General features: G+C 44.4%; 1 protein-coding gene across 1 annotated transcript in view; it reads left to right on the forward strand.

Annotated features, from left to right (window-relative positions):
- Positions 1-202: 202 nt before the first annotated feature.
- The window catches only part of LOC310861417 (vasopressin V2 receptor-like), a gene marked incomplete at both ends in the record, with an annotated part of 25,720 nt that continues 2,667 nt past the window's right edge, over positions 203-23,255 (forward strand). The window contains 4 exons of the mRNA XM_083768845.1: positions 203-502; positions 2,282-2,527; positions 2,970-3,116; positions 7,403-7,670. Of these exons, the coding sequence (XP_083624971.1) occupies positions 203-502; positions 2,282-2,527; positions 2,970-3,116; positions 7,403-7,670 (961 nt within the window). The remainder of the gene's footprint in view (positions 503-2,281; positions 2,528-2,969; positions 3,117-7,402; positions 7,671-23,255) is intronic.

Genomic DNA, 23,255 nt, shown 5'->3' on the forward strand with positions numbered 1-23,255 from the left:
TACACTACACAAAACATCTTTTCCATATACCCTACAATTTGGGGACATCCTCAATTAAGGACCCCCTGGGGGTCCCCCGACTCCCACTGTGAGAACCCCTGATGTGAAGTAATTCCACTAACACCCTATAACACCCACTGACCCTCCTTGTCTCCCCCCCCACACACCCGTTTCGGACGTCTCTCCGCAGCTATAGGCCCTGATGTCGGTTTCCCCGGCGATGGACTCCGCCCCGTCCAACAACAACAATGGCAGCGTTTCGACTGCGGCGACGTCCGCGTCCGTGATGACCTCGGCGCCTCTGAACGCCACCGCCGCGTGGCAGCGGGACGACGCGCTGGCCGCGGCCGAGGTGGTGGTGCTGGCCGTGGTGCTGCTCCTGGCGCTGCTGGGGAACGGGCTGGTGCTGGTGGCCCTGCTCAGGAGGAGGCAGCAGCACTCGCCGCTCCACCAGTTCATGCTCAACCTCTGTCTGGCAGACCTGGTGGTGGCACTGTTCCAGGTTAGCATAATAAGGCACGGAATGAATCAATGAATGGACAGTATAGCCTGTGTGTGTGTGTGTGTGTGTGTGTGTGTGCGTGCGCGCGCGAATTCCGTTTGTGTCCGAGCATATAGGCATGGCTGAGGCATGCGCGTGCGTGCGAGCGTACTTATGTATGTATTTATGTGTAGCAGAGTGGCTCACAGCCTCAGCCTGATGGCCTCACAAGTCTAATATCTTCCCCCAAGCCATATAAGCAATTGCCGTTGGCTTAGTGGTTAAGATGTTGGCTTTCCCACATGGGAGACCCGGGGGCCGGGTTCGATTTGCGGGTGTTAAAGTCGGTGCCGTGACCCGGAGCGGGTTTCCCCGGTGGAGGAGGTCAGAAGGGGTGTGAGTGTGTATAGGGCAACAGAGTGGCTCACATGCCTCATCCTGATGGCCTCAAACGTCTAATATCTCCCCCGGGCCATATAGGCAATTGCCTTTGGCTTAGTGGTTAAGATGTGGGCTTTCCACGTGGGAGACCCGGGTTCGATTCCCGAGTGTTGTATGTATGTATACTAGACAGATGGACGGACGGACATGTATCAGTGGACATGGGGCAGCGGTGGCCAAACGGTTTGCAGAGCGGTCTTGATACTGGAAGGTCGCCAGTTCGAATCCCCGGACCGGCACGTTATAAATTACCACAGCTGAAGTGCCCTTTGGACAAGGCATTGAACCCCTACCATGAAATGTTCTATGAGCAGGGTGTGGCTGTAAACAAGCATTTCGAGCTTAGTCCACTTCCCTGGGTAAACAAAGAACTTTGCTTTGACTAGCTTTGTTGAACCACAAATGCACATGGCACCTAAACCAAGAACAAATATTCTTAAATCTTCTATTATCTATGGAGCAATAATAGGTTGGAATGCACTACCAAAGTGCATAACCAATACAAATACAAGATCTTTTGCTATGTTTTTCTTTGTTTTTTATTTCTCCTATGTTTTTTATTTTCTTATTTTATATTTTATTTTACTATATGTTTTATTTTGAGTTAGTGTTTGTAAACAATTGTAAGTATTGCCTTTGTTAAATGTTAAATGTTTGTCTGTGTCGGACCCCAGGAAGACTAGCTTTTGTCAAGGCAAAAGCTAATGGGGATCCTTATAAACAATAAACAATAACCTAGTATAGGCCTATCTATGCACATATCTATATCTTTTTTTTTTTAATACTGTTTTTATTAGGCAATTTTTGTATATGACAACTTATATGACAATCTTTGACAATAATAATGAGTTATTCAGTTATAAAATGAAAGATAAAGACAGGTAATGTAAATTCCACATACAATACATAATAAAAAAGATATATAAATGTGATAAAAACGAAAAAACAAAAAAACAGTTAAACAACGACAAATGTGAACAGACAAACAAAACAAAGACCACAGGACAGACACTCTTGCTCTCAAAACTTTCCCAACACGTTGTTGTAAATTAACAGAATTACAGACATTTCTTTTTAAATGAGAATAAATAAAATAAAATAAAATCCTCAGTTCCTTTTTTTTTCTTTACTTTTCTTTCCAATTTTCTAATATGTTATCTATTGTGTAGGAGGGGTTAGCGTGCACCTATTGAAATGGTCAATGAAGGGTTGCCATGTCTGGTAAAATCTATCTTCACTCCCTCTCAATTCAAACTTTATCTTTTCCAATTGCAAGTAGTGCATAACATCTTTCATAAGTGTAGTGTGAGTGGGAACCTGTGACACATATCTATATCTGTCTATCAATCTATCCATCAGGTGTTGCCTCAGCTGGTGTGGGATGCAAGAGGCCGTTTCCCGGGCCCTGACGTACTGTGTCGACTGGTCAAATACCTCCAGGTGCTCGGAATGTTTGCCTCCTCCTACATGATCGTTGCCATGACGGTCGACCGCCACTATGCGATCTGCTGCCCCCTTCAGGCGTACCGCGGCGGAGCCACTCATCGCTGGAACCACTTCATACTGTTCGCATGGGGACTGTCACTTCTATTCAGCTTGCCACAGGTTATATATACCCCACTATCACTCTGGGCTTTGCTGAGAGAGAGAGAGACAGAGAGAGTTTCTGAGCAAATTAATAATGTATTAAAATATAAATATAAAAATATTGAATCAAGCAACTTAAGGCCTGAGAGCAGATTCTAAAAATGTCTTCTACATCCTGACAGTTTTCTGAAAAAGCCATGTCAGTCGTTCTTCGATTTTTCAAAAATAGCAGACCTACAAGCTCGTAGCGTGCCAATCGGTGGCGCGCTATGAGCTTGTAGGTCTGCTATTTTTCAATAGCTAAAGCATAACAGAATGCTAACACCAAAAAGGGGTTCCCGCCCCAAAATGGGTTGAAAGAACGTCTGTGGTGCATGCAAAAAAAGAAAGGCCGTGAAACACCTTTAATTCAGCCCCTTCGCTATTTCACTCACTCCGACTTCTCCTCCTCCTCCTTCAGCTATTCATCTTCTCTCGTTCAGAGGTGGCCCCGGGTGTGTTTGAATGCTGGGGCAACTTTACGGGCTCCTGGGGCCTCAAGGCATACGTCACCTGGATGACCGTGGCTGTCTTCATCCTCCCCGTCCTCATCATCACTATCTGCCAAGTAAGAACAGTGAAATAAAAATGAAAGAGAAGAGAGGACAGAAGTGACTGCTGTGTTCCTTTCCTTAACCCATTCTGACCTGAGATCAGATTCATACGAGGTTTCCGCCGGACACACACTGGTCTGATGAACCCATTCTGACCTGAGATCAGATTCTAAAAATGTCAGTCGTTTTTTTTAGATTTTTCAAAAATAGCAGACCTACAAGCTCGTATCGCGCCACTCGGTGGCGCGATATGAGCTTGTAGATCTGCTATTTTTCAATAGCTAAAGCATAACATGATGCCAACACCAAAATGGGTGCCCGTTCAGAATGGGTTAAGGCCTATATACTCAAATTATGATTCGTTAAATTGCCTGCGAATGCAAAAACATTTAGGTGGACTGCATTTAAAGATGGAGTGCCGTAATTTTTTCCCCACCCTAAAACATGATCATCAGGTCTTATTGTTATATAAGGAGGTATAGGGTGCCATTTTGAAGATCCGTTTTACAATGGGGTAATACATAAATTGCCCTCGCTCTGCGCACAATCGTATATTATGAAAGGCATATCGGCCCGTGTTGAAGGCACACACATATGGCATACGGCGTTCCTGAATATTTTAGCATTGTGGGAGTGTCCATATGTTAATTATTTTCGCTTTGCGCAATTTGCTATTAAGCCCCTTGACCTAAAAACACTCAGCGCATAACGATTGTGGGTCTGACCACCTCATAAACGCAAAAAGCACTGTTTAATGCTTTTCTTGTTTCTAAAGTGGTTATTTGGGCTTTACAATTTACAATTTACAATTTAGGCATTTAGCAGACGCTCTTAATCCAGAGCGACTTACATTTAAGGCTTTTCTCCTAATGTTGTTTAAACCAGTGATCCTCACACAGCACATTCCCATGTCAAGGATCCCCAGATGAATGCATTTGCCCAACTAAGGACAGCTAATCCAAAAATTAAATTAAAAATTTCCAAGATTACTTTTGAAAATAGCAGATCTATACCAGCTCACAATGCATCACATTCATTCATTAAAACTATGAACTCTGACTGCAGGGGGATATATAATGATCATTATAACAATGTGCAAGAACATATTTAAAAAGAAGGAAGAACTTTATATTTGTGGACAATCAAAATATGTTTTTTTATTTTAATGTGGTGTCATTCAAATTAATCTGGATATGGCAGACTCACTATCTAGAAAATAAAAACATGGCACTTCATTTAAAATAGGTTACATACCCCTGTTATATGCGCATATTTTTATAGACCTATTTACTTGTTTCTATGAGACATGGCAACATCTTTTTTTTGTAAAATGTTGAGATTAGAAACAGCCATAATTCTTTCATTTCTCAACCTTAAAAATAAATAAAAACATCTCCATATCTTCATATGCTGTATCACACCCGATTCAAGTCTTCTTCAATAAAATGCTACGAGCGAAGACCATATACCATCGGGGCCACAGGCACAGCATTAAGCAGCAGCATTCAACTCATTCCTTCATCATGACTTGAATGAAATAAAATATAATAAACGTTATTTTACTGGTGTTTTTCAATAGAAACAAATTATTTTGAGGCATAAAGGTGACAGCATGCAGTGCAATAGGAATAATTAACCCAAATGTGACAAAGTCATGTCATGTCTTCTATGGTGCCAGCCTGAAGAAATGTAATACCACGATCCCCAAAGTGCGCATTCCGTATGTGACATCAGCTGACTGGTAAAGAGAATAGTACGGACATGTTGATTGGGTACGTCTCAAACACGCCTTAAACACTCCCATGACTAATTCAAGGCCGTTTTGCGCAATCCACGGGGTGTCGAAAGAGCTTCTTAACATGCTTAAAATTGCTATATGACTTTCCACACGCCCCCAGCTTATAAAACTGTAATATTATATGTTATATTATATGAATTGCTTAATGGAGCCCATAATCTTTCCAAAAATTCCAAAAATGTGTACAGTATTTGTTAAAATGTTGTTTTTATGTGGGCACGCCCACCACTTCATTAAGTATGCTTGGTTTGCCTGGTGGGTGGTGATGGGTGAACTGAAGCCACACCCACAGCTGTAGTTGTATGATAAAGGGGGGTTAGGGGAGGGGCTGATAGTGTGATGTCACTATATTACTGTTTATTTCATTGGCCCGTTTGACTGTCAAGTCTCCAGGAAGAAACCCTAAATACAAAGTGAATACACCATTGCACATAAAAACGACTCCAGGATGTCTAATGAAGTACTGTCACCTCATAGACACATGAAAAACTGGGAAAAAATACAAAAATTGTGGCACTCCATCTTTAACAATTAACATACTATTTTCCTGCCCCCCCCCCCGGGCGGTTTGCACAGTACACCTACAGATTTTGTCCAAACATCGCGCAAATTGGTACACAGTCTCTCTAGAGCCATTCAATGAAACCGGTCTTTCAGATTTCTCACACTCCATCCTGATTGGTTAAGATTGGCTTCCAAAGTTCACAGGAGTGCTCAGTTTCAAACAAAATTCTGCAAATCATGAACACATCGCGTGATTTCCCTGAAATTGTGCACCCACAATCACACTAGGCCGAGGACGAAATGCCACATGAACAATTTCAACTCAGCCTCAAGGTGGCGCTATAACTGGCCGAAAAGTGTTTTTACCTCTAATTTTCATTGTTTTGTTCCACTTTTGCTGTGGCATTGTAAACGTCACACACACACACACACCCAAACAAACATGTTTAAATTACTCCTAAACATTTTGCCAAACATCACACACTCTCCTATCCTCCTGGTGGAGACCTGTGCCCAGAAGGGCACTTTTTCTAGTTTCATTTACATTCAATGTCTGCAGTGATGTATGCAGTAGCACGAATATAGCCCCTGTCTTAAGACCCTGAGCTCAAGTCAATATGTTCTGTGACCACGGCATGGTGGCGGATAATTCATGGCTGAGCAGTAGATGTTTGCCTTTCCAGTAGCCTTCAGCATCATCAGGCGTTCCATGTGCTTTACAGTAGCTGCCTGCCTATTAACCCCATTTGACAGTTTTCTGAAAAAGCTATGTTTCTGTGTCAGTGGCCTGCTGTAAGTCCCTGTCACAGTGATGTCAGGCCATGTCACACAGGGATGTGACAGAGTCTATCAAAGCCCTGTCACAGCCCTGCCACAATAGTGTCAGGCCCACACGGTGTGTCAGGTGAGGACCCAGAAGCAGAACCAAGCAGGCAAACTGATGCAGTCCAATATATTTATTAACATAAACTCACAGTAAAGTGTAGCAGGACAAACACAGTAACAATGATTTATAATCTGACAAGGGAACACTGAACACAGGGAGGTTTATAAAGACTAGACACAGGTGCAACAGAACAACAATCAACACTGGGATTGGCTGGGAGACTAACAGGACACAGGTGGAGACAACTAGTAATCACAGGACAGGACAAGACAGGCAGAACAGTAACTAGGGAAAACAGGAAACACTAGGACAAGACTACATAATAAAAGTATACAACAGACTGATAACGTGACACCACATCAGGGATGTCAGGGGCCTGAAAGTGTGACGGGGTCGTGACATTCAGTGCATGTGAGAGGAGCCTGATGTGACAGGGCCTGACATCCATCCATATACAATTATATTTATAATGCTGAGTGGTGCTCTGTCTGTCTGTCCGTCTGTCCGTCCGTCCGTCTGCCCGTTTGTGCACAAAATGTCTGTGACGTCATGTTGTCTGTGACATCATCAGACATCACCATTGCGATGAAAGGCACCACTCACTTCACGCGCGTGTGATGTGTCGTCTCCCTGGGAAGTACTGCAGGCTAATAACTGCATACTGTAATAATCACACCTATAGGCTACTAACAGTCTATTTCAAATGTGATTTTTGGAAATGTTTTCAAAACGTATAAAGGCAACACGATACACAATAAGAATGAAGCTTACATTTGAATTGGGCGGGGGTTGGTAATAATAAGGGACCTGGATATTGGATAGAGGCACTGGCTCGAAAAAGGTTGAGAAACACTGCTCTAAAACCAAATCAGAAAACTCCCAAACGAGTTGATCCCAGTCTAGTTTCCCAGGCAGCGTTTCCAGTTATAGGGGAGGTCAAAGGAGGGTGAATGTATCAGGGTACAGCCATGGTTGATGAATCATGAAGCCTAATATCTCTCTTGGCTAAAGGGGGATTTGATTAGATAATATATCGGAGCTATGAATTTGTGTTTAAAATTCACTTACAACATTCTATCTGCCATATGTCTCTCCTCCCTCGTCTCTTTCAGGTGCGAATCTTCAAGGAGATCCACAACAATCTGCACCTGAAGTCGGATCGTCTTTTCTCCGCTCCCTCACCATCGTGCAGGCAGAGCAGCCAACGAGGAGGAGGAGGAGGAGGAGGAGGAGGAGGAGGGGCCAGCCGGGGGCGATCTACCATGCTCCCGCATGCTCCGTACGCTACGGTCGGTAACCACTGGGACGCTGCCGGACCAGGATCAACCTGTCAGCACCTCCCCATGGGTCCACTGAGACCCAATAGCGTCACCTCACAAGGTGACGGTCACGCCTACTACTATAGTGCTTTACTGTTCTATTGTATTCTATTCTATTATCCCATTCTGACCTGAGATCAGATTCATACGAGGTTTCCACTGGACACACACTGGTCTGATTAACCCATTCTGACCTGAGATCAGATTCTAAAAATGTCAGTCGTTCTTCGATTTTTCAAAAATAGCAGACCTACAAGCTCGTATCGCGCCACTCGGTGGCGCGATATGAGCTTGTAGATCTGCTATTTTTCAATAGCTAAAGCATAACATGATGCTGACACCAAAATGGGTGCCCGTTCAGAATGGGTTATATATCATGCTACTGATTGCTACCTGGCAGGTGATAAGAAAATGCTATGTTTGTTTCCACCAGGCCGAAGGCTGTGGCCCGGTTTTCGCCCCCCTGCTCGTCCATCCGCGCGCGTGTGTGTGTGTGTATATGTCTGTTTCCGTCCAACTGTCTGTGAGCAGCTAATCTCTGGCACTGTTGGAACTTTAGGCCAGAGCAGAAACTCTGCCCAAAGGTTTTCCTGTAGCGAACCCGGCTGGATAAAGAGGTTGAAGGCCAACTGATGATGTGAAGTTTCTTTAATAGATCAACGTGAAAACTAAAAACAAGACACAAACATATAATCAATACAGACAGACATAACCAATAATGTGAGGCATTCATATAAACAATGAAGTTTACAAATAACCAATAAAAAGGTTCATAACAAACCATAATACCATATAAATAAACCAATAAAACAAGATCCCCCAACAACATGACACAAACCAATAACCATAAAAATAACATTCACCTTGTTCCCTCTCCAGCTAGGTGCTAACTTGTTCCAGGGTGTCCCAATGTCACTCAACCATGTACTCCAGAAAAGTCACTAAAACCAATGAATCAACTATTAAAATCCGGCAGTTCCATTTCCATTTCATTTGTTTGTTATTTCATTGGTCTGCACTCACTTGATCTGTTTGTTGTGCTGTTCCATTTCATCCTGTGTTGGTGTGGTGAGGTTAGGTTAGGTTGTTGGTGAGCCTTCCATGCTCATGGCTTGGAGCACATGAGTAACAAACATTTCTCTCTGGGTGATGCATGCTGGGCTTTCTTTATCAGACAGTATGAACCTGGTGAGTGAGCAAGCTTCCTGTTTTCCCACATAGCCTTTCAAAATAAAAGCCTTTCATCCATTTCATTCCTGGGTCCGTTACACTCCCACCAAATCATTTAGTGCTTTAAAAACATGTTGCATAAATAAATGATTTTACATGAAATTACGTGACCCCATATTCATTTAAAATAATCGGCAGGAATGGGGCCTGCAGTCTTTCTCCCACCTTACGTGGGCCACCCTCATCAAAGAAGGCCTTGAGGGGACATTTTTTTGGTTTTGTTTCTTCAGTTTCAGCTTTCTCCTGAACCGACTTCTTCTCTTCTGCATCATGAACTGGTGATGAATCATCCTTTCTTTCTGACGTTTTAGAAGGCTTGATTTTCTGTTTGACAAATTTAGGGTCATTTTTTGGTTCTCTTTCTTCAGTTTTCTCCTGAACTGACTTCTTCTCTTCTGGATCATGAACAACTGGTGAAGAGTCATGCTTTCCTTTGTCCTCTAGTTTGGGGGTCTCATCCAATAGTTTGGGGGTCTCATCCAATTGATTCTTGATAGTGGATCCAGCAGTAGACGCATCCAAACTTTCTTTTTCGACTTCCTTTAAATTCTCGTCTGGTTCCTTGTTCGATTCCAACTCATGAAGATCACTGGCACTGTCATTTTCCACTCTAGTGGCTGCGGTTTCGGTTAGAGTTACACTACTGTCAGGATTGGCCATAATATCCGTGGTCTCACTGTCGTTTCCTACTCCAGTGGCTGTGGTTTCGTGAATACCTTCATTCATTATGTTGAGGAAAGCAATATCATCTTGGGATACTGTTTTGCCATCTGCATCACCGTCCTTAAAGTCAGACTCTAACATGCGTATAGCATCAGCAGGGGTGATTGGGGGTAGCTCTTTGGTGATGACTCTGTGACACATACTTATGGGGTTTGAAAAATGGGGACGTGGCAAGGAGCATCCTACAATACTCCACCCCAGATCAGTTTTAACAGCGAATGGTTCATTTGGTTTTCCCAGAATGACACGTTTAGGTGCGAGTGCTGCAGAACAATTATAGCCTATTAACAGGCATACGTCACAGTCTTTGAGCGATGGCATCTCATCTGCTATCTCCAAGAGATGATTCCACTGCCTCGCCGTTTCACAAGTGGGAATGTGAGACCGATTGGCGGGTATCCAGTCCTTTGTGTAGGCTAGTGGAAGGTCCAAAAAGGTGGTTGAATTATATCCCCTGACTCGGAGGTCTGAGGTCCTTTCACTGTTGATAAGAGTATTACTTCCACTCATTGTATTCAGTTTCAGTTTAACTGGATAAGTTTCTGCTCTCAAAGACTGGCTAAAACCCCTTTCAATGAAAGTTGTATCACTTTGAGTGTCTAGCATGGCATAGGCAAGTTTCTCTATATTTGGTTCCTTCTTAGTCGATACCCATACTGGTACAACCATAGAGGTGTTAAGAGATCCATCCCTGGCCACACTAAGTGATGTTACTTCAGTTAAACCGTTAGTATCGTCTTCTGCTGGAGCTGTAATAGGTGCATGTGTATCCCTGCCACGACTGAAATCATGGAGGCAGGTAGGGTGTTTTGCCTCACAGACCTCACACACATGGGGATAACGACAACGTTTAGAGATATGGCCGGATCTCAGGCATCCGTAACAGAGTCCCCTTTCCCTCACATAGTTATGTCGCTCCTCCAAAGACATTGCCGTAAACCTTAAGCAGCCCTGAAGTTGATGCGTGCCGTCTTGGCAGAGCATGCATGGAGGTTTTGAACTCTTTGGATATTGATAGGCGCCATCCGGGTCAGCTTGAGTATGGAAAACCCTAGCATTGTTCCCCTGTGTTTCTCTGTGATGTATTTTTTCCATGTTGGAATCTGAAGATCTGAGAGCGTGGGAAGATGTTATTGGGTTACATGCAATTTCCGCCTCCAAGCAAACAAAATCAGAGAATGTTTTGAAACTGGGAAAATCCTCGTTATTATGCAGACGCTGAGCTACTTGCCGATTCCACATGGAAGCTGTCCATTCGGGTAGCTTTTGAATGAGCCTTTGATTTTCCTCGCAGTCATTCAAAATTTCTAAACCCTTCACGTGAGGCATGGCATCTTGGCAAGTTTTTAGAAAGTCTGCAAATTCCTGCAGTCCTAGGGCATCTCTGTTCTGAATCTTAGGCCATCTTGTAAGTTTCTCTCTGAAGGCTCTCTGAATAGTAAACGGCTGTCCATAGCGCTGTTGTAGTCTGTCCCAGGCTTCACGATAGGCCTCCCCATCGCTCCTATAGAAGGTACCCTCCAGAACCTTACGAGCCGATCCACCCACGTATCTCTTTAGGTAATACAATTTTTCTGCAGGTGAAATGGGCCTATGATCAATCAACGAGCAAAATGAAGCCTTCCATTCAATGAAGCTTATGGGTTCTCCAGTAAATATGAATGGTTCAGGAATGGGAAGTCTGTTTAAAACCATACTGCTTTGAATTGCCTGGGTGACAGAAATAATGTCAAGGGGTACGTTTGGTGTAATGATGTCTGAGTGCTGGATTTCCTTTGAGATGGCAGACTCTCCTATATTGGTGTTAGGATAGCTGTTGTCCCGAATGGCAGCCTCCTCTTGTATTGCCTGATCATAAATCCTTAGTTTAGCTCGAGCTACCTTGACTCCTCTTGCTGCTTGTAGCTGCTCGAGTTCTCCCTTCTTTTTCTGCTCTTCTGCTTTTAGCTGCTCGAGTTCTTCCTTCTTTTTCTGTTCTTCCACTTGGGCCTCATATTCAGCTTCCTTTCCAGCAAGGTCAGCTGCTGCCTCTAGTCGACTGGCTGCTATAGATGTAGTGCTAGAATGGTGACTAGAATGGAGGCTTCTTCTGGAACTGGCTTGTGACTGAGCACCAAAAATAGAATGGGAGGAGTCACGGTTACGCAGTTCATGAAGGCGATCATGTTGATTTTCCACATTGATATCATCATTCAGCATTATGTCGTATGCTATTTGCACAAGGTCTTTTGTGATGGATTCACATAAGTCAACCCGCCTCCTCATATCCATTTCTGGCGTGACATGATCCCGAATCTCGATGAAGAGCCTTGAGACATTCTCCTTGCTTCTTTCCAATTTGTCAATTAAGAGTTCTATTTCACTTCCCGGAATATTAGATTTTAAACTCATCCTTAATGTACAAACTATGACCTTCCATTGTTCGTACATACTGAGGAATGTTTTGACCTTTTTATCTGTAGTTTCCTTTTGATACGCAAGCATTTTTTCTGTTGGAACTTGTTTACGGTTGCTGCGTCGAGGGCTTATGGTTTCATCCTGAAGTTTGTCTTGTAAGTCCGTCCATCTTTCTTTGAGATCTGCTAGCGTTCGTTCTTTATCATGAATGGCTTCCTTTAATTTTTGTCTTTCCTCTGATTCATTTTCCCTTTGGAGGGCATCTTTCAAGTCCTGAATTTCCTCGTTGACATTTTCCATTTGTTTGTCAAGTTCTTGGTCTAGATCAGACCCATGTACCTCAACACTTATTTCTGGCATTTTGAAAATGTATCACAGAAAATGACCAAAAATGAACCCAAAAGGTGAACCCAAGAAAACCTCTGTACCGGATCAAACACTGAATGCACCTTTCATGAACGGCATTACACCTTTGCATAAACGTCAAAAACCCACAGTATCAAACTGTATGGAAACCTTCATAAATACCTTTGCATAAACATCAAAAACCCACAGTATCAAACTGTATGGAAACCTTCATAAATAATGTCACCACCTTACATAAACATAGAACCATAATTCATAGGCATGGCCACAAGGACTTGAAACCATTTTCCAAAATAGCATGACAATGTCCAGTTCACATTCCTCTGTATGAACCTTTATTTTATTTTTCCTGAAGCTGTGTGTAATGTTCAATTATGTATTTGCTGTTGTTGTGTTTGTGTTGAAATTATCAACCATCAGACCACTAACCACTGTGAAGCAGGCTGAAGGGGTGAAGTAGGCAGAGTTCTGATGTACAGATCTCAGAATCTGAGACTGTGAGGCAGTGTAGATGTCTTACAGGGGGGGTGGGGGGCCATGTTGGGTGAAGTTTTCACTGTAGCGAACCCGGCTGGATAAAGAGGTTGAAGGCCAACTGATGATGTGAAGTTTCTTTAATAGATCAACGTGAAAACTAAAAACAAGACACAAACATATAATCAATACAGACAGACATAACCAATAATGTGAGGCATTCATATAAACAATGAAGTTTACAAATAACCAATAAAAAGGTTCATAACAAACCATAATACCATATAAATAAACCAATAAAACAAGATCCCCCAACAACATGACACAAACCAATAACCATAAAAATAACATTCACCTTGTTCCCTCTCCAGCTAGGTGCTAACTTGTTCCAGGGTGTCCCAATGTCACTCAACCATGTACTCCAGAAAAGTCACTAAAACCAATGAATCAACAATTAAAATCCGGCAGTTCCATTTCCATTTCATTTGTTTGTTATTTCATTGGTCTGCACTCACTTGATCTGTTTGTTGTGCTGTTCCATTTCATCCTGTGTTGGTGTGGTGAGGTTAGGTTAGGTTGTTGGTGAGCCTTCCATGCTCATGGCTTGGAGCACATGAGTAACAAACATTTCTCTCTGGGTGATGCATGCTGGGCTTTCTTTATCAGACAGTATGAACCTGGTGAGTGAGCAAGCTTCCTGTTTTCCCACATAGCCTTTCAAAATAAAAGCCTTTCATCCATTTCATTCCTGGGTCCGTTACATTTCCCATCGGCCAATTATAGCGCCACCAAGGGGCCGTTTTTTGCAAAACACTCCTAAAGGTTTTGTCCAAACATGATGCAAATCAGTACACATTGTCTCTATAGAAATCTGGGAACCCGTCGGCAAGTAGAAGGAAAAACTGCGCCCGCTGCTACTTTTTCCCTTTGAATTCACCTCTATAGGGGTGGCGCCCAATAGAATGTGGACGGCAGGATGTTGACGCGAAGTTAGGTCAAATGTCCACCAAATGTGACGTAAATTTGTGTTAACACAAACATTAAATGCCATTGACAATGAAGGGAAATTGTACGTCATATGTGGACGAGCAAATCGGCTGTACCAATCACATAAATTCAGTATAATGCGCCCCTCACTTCACACGGGTGTGATTTTTAATATTAAAACTAACTAATTAACTAAAATTGGCTTCCAACATTTGCAGGAGTGGCCTGTTTTGATACAAAAGGCCTCAAATCACAAACGCAGCGTTCGGTTGCACCCTTTCAAATCGGCCTCATGGTGGTGGCAGATTCATGTTTTGGCCTACAACTCTTGAACCATAGGTCTGTTACGACCCATAGGCCCTTTTTGACCCTATACACTTCCACTTGGTTTGAGTATAGATGTGTAAATAATAGAGACGGCACCAGGATTCCCATCCAGTGTTCCATCTCTATTATTTATATATATAGCTATGCTCAAACCAAGTGGAAGTGTATAGGGTGAGTGGCAAGGAGATAGTTTCAAAAAGGGGGTTAGTGTCTACTCTAGGGGCATAAAGAGACCAGAGCAACATGTTGAAAATGAGAAGCAGCAGCTTGTGCAAAAATATAATTTATTAACAAAATGTGGATAAATGAATGAATATTTACATAATCAATGAGTTGAATTGACAAACTACAACTAAGCAAAGCTAATCCTTTCCGAAGGGATTCAAATCATAATCAAAGTCACTGGTTGATTGGGGCAGCGACGGTCAGGCTCAGACTGGCTTTTATAGTGGGGGCCTAGCCTGGGCACCATTTCATGTCGGTATATGATCCTGTCGGGAGCGGATGATATCGTTACGTCATGTTGTAGTATTGTTTTGTAGTCGACAGACAGGAACAACAGGCGGCGGCAACTTCCTTTTCCCTCTCAATAAAAGCTACAGGCTACGAGAGCTTTTATTGAGAGGGAAAAGGAAGTTGCCGCCGCCTGTTGTTCCTGTCTGTCGATACTCAATACTACAACATGACGTAACGATATCATCCGCTCCCGACAGGATCATACTTTTGAAACAGAGACCAGGCTTTCCTCCGAGGTGGTGGAAAGCCTGGTGAGGCGAGGTTAGTGAGGGCTGGGCCACCTCAGCGTTGCCATGGAGACGAGAGCAGCCACCAATCCTGGGAGGGCGATCAGTTCCTCACAGGTGAGAAGGAACCTGGCGGGGCCTCCGTGACCAGAGCATCAATTATTAGTGCTGATTGGCAATGAAGCCAACACCCAAGCACCCTGGGCAAGACCTACGCTGTAAAGACTATTTGTTTGGGCGGAAGTTATCACCTCTTACTATCATTAACCAAAAGTATCTCTAATAATAATAAATATGGCCAGGCAGGGGCCATCACAAGGTCATACCATGACATTTATTTTGTATGGCTTCCTATGGTGCTTCCCTGTCTTATGGTGCTTACTATGGTGCTACCCTGTCTTATGGTGCTTACGGTGCTTCCCTGTCTTATGGTGCTTACTATGGTGCTTCCCTGTCTTATGGTGCTTAGGCTACTATGGTGCTACCCTGTCTTATGGTGCTTACTACGGTGCTACCCTGTCGTATGGTGCTTACTATGGTGCTACCCTGTCTTATGGTGCTACCCTGTCTTATGGTGCTTACTATGGTGCTTCCCTGTCGTATGGTGCTTACTATGGTGCTTCCCTGTCTTATAATGTTTACTATGGTGCTACCCTGTCTTATGGTGCTTACTATGGTGCTACCCTGTCTTATGGTGCTTACTATGGTGCTACCCTGTCTTATGGTGCTTACTATGGTGCTTCCCTGTCTTATGGTGCTTACTATGGTGCTACCCTGTCTTATGGTGCTTACTATGGTGCTACCCTGTCTTATGGTGCTTACTATGGTGCTACCCTGTCTTATGGTGCTTACTATGGTGCTACCCTGTCTTATGGTGCTTACTATGGTGCTACCCTGTCTTATGGTGCTTACTATGGTGCTTCCCTGTCTTATGGTGCTTACTATGGTGCTACCCTGTCTTATGGTGCTTACTATGGTGCTACCCTGTCTTATGGTGCTTACTACGGTGCTACCCTGTCTTATGGTGCTTACTATGGTGCTTCCCTGTCTTATGGTGCTTACTATGGTGCTTCCCTGTCTTATGGTGCTTACTATGGTGCTTCCCTGTCTTATGGTGCTTACTACGGTGCTTCCCTGTCTTATGGTGCTTACTATGGTGCTACCCTGTCTTATGGTGCTTACTATGGTGCTACCCTGTCTTATGGTGCTTACTATGGTGCTACCCTGTCTTATGGTGCTTACTACGGTGCTTCCCTGTCTTATGGTGCTTACTATGGTGCTTCCCTGTCTTATGGTGCTTACTATGGTGCTACCCTGTCTTATGGTGCTTACTATGGTGCTACCCTGTCTTATGGTGCTTACTATGGTGCTACCCTGTCTTATGGTGCTTACTACGGTGCTACCCTGTCTTATGGTGCTTACTATGGTGCTTCCCTGTCTTATGGTGCTTACTATGGTGCTACCCTGTCTTATGGTGCTTACTATGGTGCTACCCTGTCTTATGGTGCTTACTACGGTGCTACCCTGTCTTATGGTGCTTACTATGGTGCTACCCTGTCTTATGGTGCTTACTATGGTGCTTCCCTGTCTTATGGTGCTTACTACGGTGCTTCCCTGTCTTATGGTGCTTACTATGGTGCTACCCTGTCTTATGGTGCTTACTATGGTGCTACCCTGTCTTATGGTGCTTACTATGGTGCTACCCTGTCTTATGGTGCTTACTATGGTGCTTCCCTGTCTTATGGTGCTTACTATGGTGCTTCCCTGTCTTATGGTGCTTACTATGGTGCTACCCTGTCTTATGGTGCTTACTATGGTGCTACCCTGTCTTATGGTGCTTACTACGGTGCTTCCCTGTCTTATGGTGCTTACTATGGTGCTTCCCTGTCTTATGGTGCTTACTATGGTGCTACCCTGTCTTATGGTGCTTACTATGGTGCTTCCCTGTCTTATGGTGCTTACTACGGTGATACCCTGTCTTATGGTGCTTACTATGGTGCTACCCTGTCTTATGGTGCTTACTATGGTGCTACCCTGTCTTATGGTGCTTACTACGGTGCTACCCTGTCTTATAATGCTTACTATGGTGCTACCCTGTCTTATGGTGCTTACTATGGTGCTACCCTGTCTTATAATGCTTACTATGGTGCTACCCTGTCTTATGGTGCTTACTATGGTGCTACCCTGTCTTATGGTGCTTACTATGGTGCTTCCCTGTCTTATGGTGCTTACTATGGTGCTTCCCTGTCTTATGGTGCTTACTATGGTGCTACCCTGTCTTATGGTGCTTACTATGGTGCTTCCCTGTCTTATGGTGCTTACTATGGTGCTTCCCTGTCTTATGGTGCTTACTATGGTGCTACCCTGTCTTATGGTGCTTACTATGGTGCTTCCCTGTCTTATGGTGCTTACTATGGTGCTTCCCTGTCTTATGGTGCTTACTATGGTGCTTCCCTGTCTTATAATGTTTACTATGGTGCTACCCTGTCTTATGGTGCTTACTATGGTGCTTCCCTGTCTTATGGTGCTTACTATGGTGCTACCCTGTCTTATGGTGCTTACTATGGTGCTACCCTGTCTTATGGTGCTTACTATGGTGCTACCCTGTCTTATGGTGCTTACTATGGTGCTACCCTGTCTTATGGTGCTTACTATGGTGCTACCCTGTCTTATGGTGCTTACTATGGTGCTACCCTGTCTTATGGTGCTTACTATGGTGCTTCCCTGTCTTATGGTGCTTACTATGGTGCTTCCCTGTCTTATGGTGCTTACTATGGTGCTACCCTGTCTTATGGTGCTTACTACGGTGCTTCCCTGTCTTATGGTGCTTACTATGGTGCTACCCTGTCTTATGGTGCTTACTATGGTGCTTCCCTGTCTTATGGTGCTTACTACGGTGCTTCCCTGTCTTATGGTGCTTACTATGGTGCTACCCTGTCTTATGGTGCTTACTATGGTGCTTCCCTGTCTTATGGTGCTTACTACGGTGCTTCCCTGTCTTATGGTGCTTACTATGGTGCTACCCTGTCTTATGGTGCTTACTATGGTGCTTCACTGTCGTATGGTGCTTACTATGGTGCTACCCTGTCTTATGGTGCTTACTATGGTGCTACCCTGTCCACTAACCATTCACAACTCAACTCCCCTTCCACCACCACAATTGCGCCAATCACCCACAGGCGTCTGCCATCAGCCCCCTGGGCTGATTGCCATTGTCAGCCCAGGTGTGCTCCCCTACAAACACTCACTCCACACACAGTTCACTCACACAGCTCTCCACTCCAGACCCAAGCCACGCGTCACTGATCAAAATGTAAGCCCTTGTTTCTTTATTGTATTGTTTATATTATGCTTTGAGTTATATGTTTTGAGTTAATTGATTTATTGCAATACCTGACTTTATTGTTTAAATGCTGAGTATTGATATGCTCCATTTTTCTCCTGTTTTGTCAGAACCATGGTTTCTGGAAATGTGGAAATAAATACACCAAACATCACCTTGAAACAAGTCAATGTCAAGTCTCTTTAATTTGAACATTTTTGGGTGGTCAGCAATGTCACTGAACAACACACTTTTCAGTATGGACCTTCGGGCCGGATGCTGACTGCCCAAATAGACAATGACTTGATATTACCGAGTATAAAGAAGGATAGAGACCGAACAGGAGCATTAGTCGTCGTCGTCTCGTCCCCCCCCCCCAGTGGAAGTTGCTCAGTGGCGTTTTGAAGCACCCGGAAAGTATAATTATAACTCAATGGCTCGAGCCTTAACTGGGGGCTTGGATACTACACTGACAACATCGAAAATATGCTGCAAGAGGAGAAGGAAAGTGGAGGAACAGTACCCAACGCCTACCCCGGCAGGGATAGACAGAAACCCCAGAGCTATGGGACGGCACAGCCCCCCGCACAAAAGGCCACACCGGCCATGGAGTACCTGGCCAATATGGCCGAAGCTCTAGGAAGAGCAGAGATGGAGGGGAAGGAAGAAATGGAGACCATAAGGAAGTAAAATGGAGGAGCTTGGCAGGCAAGGGAGAGAGAGGTCCAACCTGCTAGCTCACCTTGCTAATAAGTGGCAATCAACAAATGGAGGAGCCAGCTAGATGACCACCATGTTGGAGCGGTAGGGGGAGCACTTTCCCCCCGACTCCAACGCAGATGACGACCCTGAGGAGGTAGTAGTGCATTCAAATGAATATCTCGAATCCCTCAGTCATCAGAGGAGTCCAACACGGCCCCGAGGAGAGCGTTGAGACACCAGGAAGAGCCCTGCTATACCTAGGAGACCAATACAGGCTCATTGGCCGGCAGGGGTCAGAAGCCCCACAGAGCAACAGGCCTCAGCATGTGGGGACATCCACACCGGAGGATAGACGGTTGGTCAGGAAAGAGAAGTCTGTCAGAATTCAACACACCCCACCTAATGAGGACAATTCCGCAGAGGAGCACTTCACCAACTACCAACTCCATACAACCTCCCTCCGAGTACTGTCAAGAAGAACCGGTCAGCTTCACTTCCCCCCCCACTCAATCACAGAAGTCTCCTTCAGCCATACATCCAGTTCAGCAGATCATCTGCTCACCAGTCCAGGTGCGTCCATTCCCATTCTACCTCCTCTCGACTTCATCCTGCCTATTCCCAGCCACTTCTGTCGTCAAGCCTCTAACCACGCTCTGGCTCCCTCTGCTGGCCATCTTCAGTCACGGCCTCCTTCTCAGCCAGACAGACCTGGGAATCCTCTGAATCCATGTCCCACACCTCCGCCTCTTCAATGTACAATGTGTATTATGAAGTGCTATGACTATATACAATGCAATTATTGTGCTGTCTACATGACATGCTATAAGTCTGGAAAGTGCTAGTGCGGAGAAAAAACACACTTGACACACTGCTGTCCAACTTGAGCAACTTGAATTTAAAGATATCTGTGTCTTTGCAACATACAATCACATGCACTTTTCAGTTATTTTCATTGTGAAATGTCATCGAGAATCCAGGGTTTAACCCAAAACAAACGTGAGCTGGGCTCGACAGACAATAATGCCAATTAGAGGCAGAGCGCATCATCAGTCAGTCAGACAGTCATAATAAACCAGACCACATTGCTGCATACACGACACAAAATAAGTCAGCTTTATTACAATAAAAAAACGAAATGTAGGCTAAAGCAACACCAACCTTTTCTTTTCTTCTTTTTTTTTTTCATCTTCGGGTCTTGCATCCTGTGGCCGACTCAGAGCCAAGGTCGGATCCTTCCCGTGTCCACAAAGCAAGATCTACTTCTATCATTCCAATCCTTCAGACCGTGTACTTCTTAACCTATTCTGAACGGGTTGGTGTTAGCATCATGTCGTGCTTTACCTATTGAAAAATAGCAGATCTACATATCGCCACCGAGTGGCGCGATACGAGCTTGTAGGTCTGCTATTTTTTGAAAAATCGAAGAACGACTGACATTTTTAGAATCTGATCTCAGGTCAGAATGGGTTAATCAGACCAGTGTGTGTCCAGTGGAAACCTCGTATGAATCTGATCTCAGGTCAGTTGTCCCAGTACTTCTATGGCACAACAATGTTTCACTCAGTACACATGCGGTTCTGGATGATGGCTCAGTCCGGTCCATGATCCTCCCGGCTGCAGTCAAACATCTCCAGTTGAAGGAGTGCATGCCTTTCATCCGACGGAGCATTGGTCCGAACGACAACCTACCTCCTCCCTCACCCTAACCCTAACCTCCCCGGCCGGGGCAGACACCTAAACCTAACCGCAACCCTCTCCCGACCCGCAGCGCACCTCGGAGCATTGCTCCTTCGGAGCAATGCTCTGTCGGATGATAGTATGCCTCCCCAGTTGAAGAAGGGAAGAGAGAGGGAGGTATTGGCTCTTCGCACCATCTGATCAGAGCTTACCCACCTTGAAGGGAAAAGTGTGCAGTTTGAGAAAAACAATCCTTGGCCTAAAACGGTCATCACAAAATGTGATGAGGTCAACACAAATGTGATGAGGTCAGCACATTTGAGCACATTTTGGCAAGTGGCTGTAGCCGAATTTATAGGCCAAGGAGTGTTTTTCATGCAAAACTTGGAATGGATTCAGAGTCATGAAAACCCCCTAGTTTGACACGTCACAATTGTCACATGCTACTTAAAGCATGATGAGAAAATTGGGAAATGTTGCCTTATATTGGTTGTCTATAGAGCACCGAAGTCCTGACGTAACTCGCTCATCCCGACGATTCCCCTGGTTCACAGAAGTAATTTCTCTATGGAGAATAACATGGGGTGATCTTAATATCGTCTACTATAAGCGTTGTGGTCCAAAAATAAACAAGCTGTCTCGGCGTTATTTTCAGGGAGGTGTCTCTGTATCGTTTGCAACAGTCAGTCACTCATATATGATACAGTCTGCTTCTAGCGAAAATCTAACTAATTCAGCAGCAGTAACATTAGCGTTTTCTCTCAGTCAGTTGATTCTTCATATCCATATGAGTGAAGCGGTCGGGGTGACATGTTTATTTTTCAAACAAAGTTGTTATATGAGGCGATCTAAAATCGCCTCAATGGGGATTTCAATGCAACCAAATACATGAACCTGGGGATTGACGCCCTCTACTGAAAGTGACGTCAGACTTCGGTGCTCTATGGTGTGGTATAGGCTATACAAAAATGGCCATAACCTTTTTTTCGTGATGTTTCCGGGCAGAGCAGGCCTCTCATTCTGTGGACCTTAATGACCAAATTAATAGGAAAGATCACACCTGTGTGAACTGAGTGGTGCAACTCCCCTCTCCCCCTCCCTCCTCCTCCTCCTCTCTCTCTCTCTCTCTCTCTCTCTCATTAGCAGGCAACAGTGCAACACTATCTCTCTCTCTGTTTCTGGCACAACAGCGCCCCTACTGGTACTCATAGTCATACTCGTGCTCATATAGTCACATATAGGTTAACGTCACATATGTGAACACGGATAGCATAGCTTTCATTTCGTTTCCATTTAGTTTTCATCAGCGAAAAAAAGGTAGTCGACGAACATTTTTCCTCGTAGTTTTAGTCGACGAGAACAACACTGGATCAGACCCCGGCCTATGTGTGTCCAAGTGGCATGCTACAGCCCCGCCACTGTCTGATGCAAGACTATAGAGACAGTCAATGGGGAAGATGGCTGTTAAGATATTGGTGACGTTAAGTATAGGCTCTTGGTGCTGTGGGGGAGTGTCCAGGCCCGGCTCCTCCACCTTCGTCTGACCAGAAAAAACGCATAATCCTTCTGTGCATTGTGTCGTCGTTGCCGCTGCTGAACAGCACACATCTCAGCCTCGGTATACAACTCGAGCTATACAGCCAGCCCCCTCGAGCTGCACCGAGGCTGATTTTAAAGGGATTGTGACATAAAAAAAAAGGTTTTGGAATTGTTCTTGTTTTTCTTTAGGTTTTCTAATCTCAATTGCGCCCAAAAAAACATGAACTTTTAACATTCAGTAGATTTTCTGTGATTGGGGTTTTCTGGCTCAAACAGGTGCTCTGATTTGCCGGCAGTAAGTGACATCACTTACTGCAAATCCCATATATGTCAATGGGATTTGCCAGCAGATGTCACTGCTTCACTGTGTTGCCTGTTTTCATTGTAGCTCAAAAGGCCCAAAAAACCCCAAAGAAAACTTCAGACCACAGAAAATCCACTGAATGTTCAAAGTTTAGGTTTTTTGGGTGTAATTGAGGTCATAAAACCTAAAATAAAAAATAAAAATAAATGAAAATTAATGTCATAAAACCTTTAAAACCCTCCTTTGCAGGTTTTACTGCAGTCTGTTAGCTTCTGGGTTCCTCCTCACGGAATAAGTGGTTTCAGCTGCCAAGCGGCCAACCCTCTCCACCCCCCGGGTTGCCGTGAGCTTGTAGATCTGCTATTTTTCAATAGCTAAAGCACCAAAATGGGTTCCCGCCCCAAAATGCTGCACAAGGTGCCCTTTTTTTTTCACTTGAGCACCTGCCCCTCTAAATGTCTGTGCACGCCACTGGTCGTCACCCAGTCTGTTTCCTGGTTGTCGCCGCAGGCACGGCCACTCCCAGTGGTTTTCAGTTAATTAAACATCTACTGACGCATGGACTTGGGACACAAGTTTGCAGGCTCTGGGTATACAGGCGACCCAACCTGGCGGAGACCTGTGCTCTGAGGAGCACACCTTTCTAGTTCCATTATGAGTCATGTGAGTTACTTTGTTGTGTCTTCTGTCTTACTTGGTGGAGGGCTCGTCTGACGGTCTGAGGACGACCTGGAGAGAGAGAGAGAGAGAGAGAGAGAGATCTCTTCTCCCTCAGAGCAAGAAAGTATAACAAAGACCCACTAGTATAGTCTTCACAGCTGCTCCTATAATGTCTACATTGTAAAAATCCTCAGT

The sequence above is a fragment of the Protomyctophum parallelum genome (genome assembly GCF_964188405.1).
Source record: "Protomyctophum parallelum genome assembly, chromosome: 7".
In the NCBI taxonomy this organism is placed as follows: Eukaryota; Metazoa; Chordata; class Actinopteri; order Myctophiformes; family Myctophidae; genus Protomyctophum; species Protomyctophum parallelum.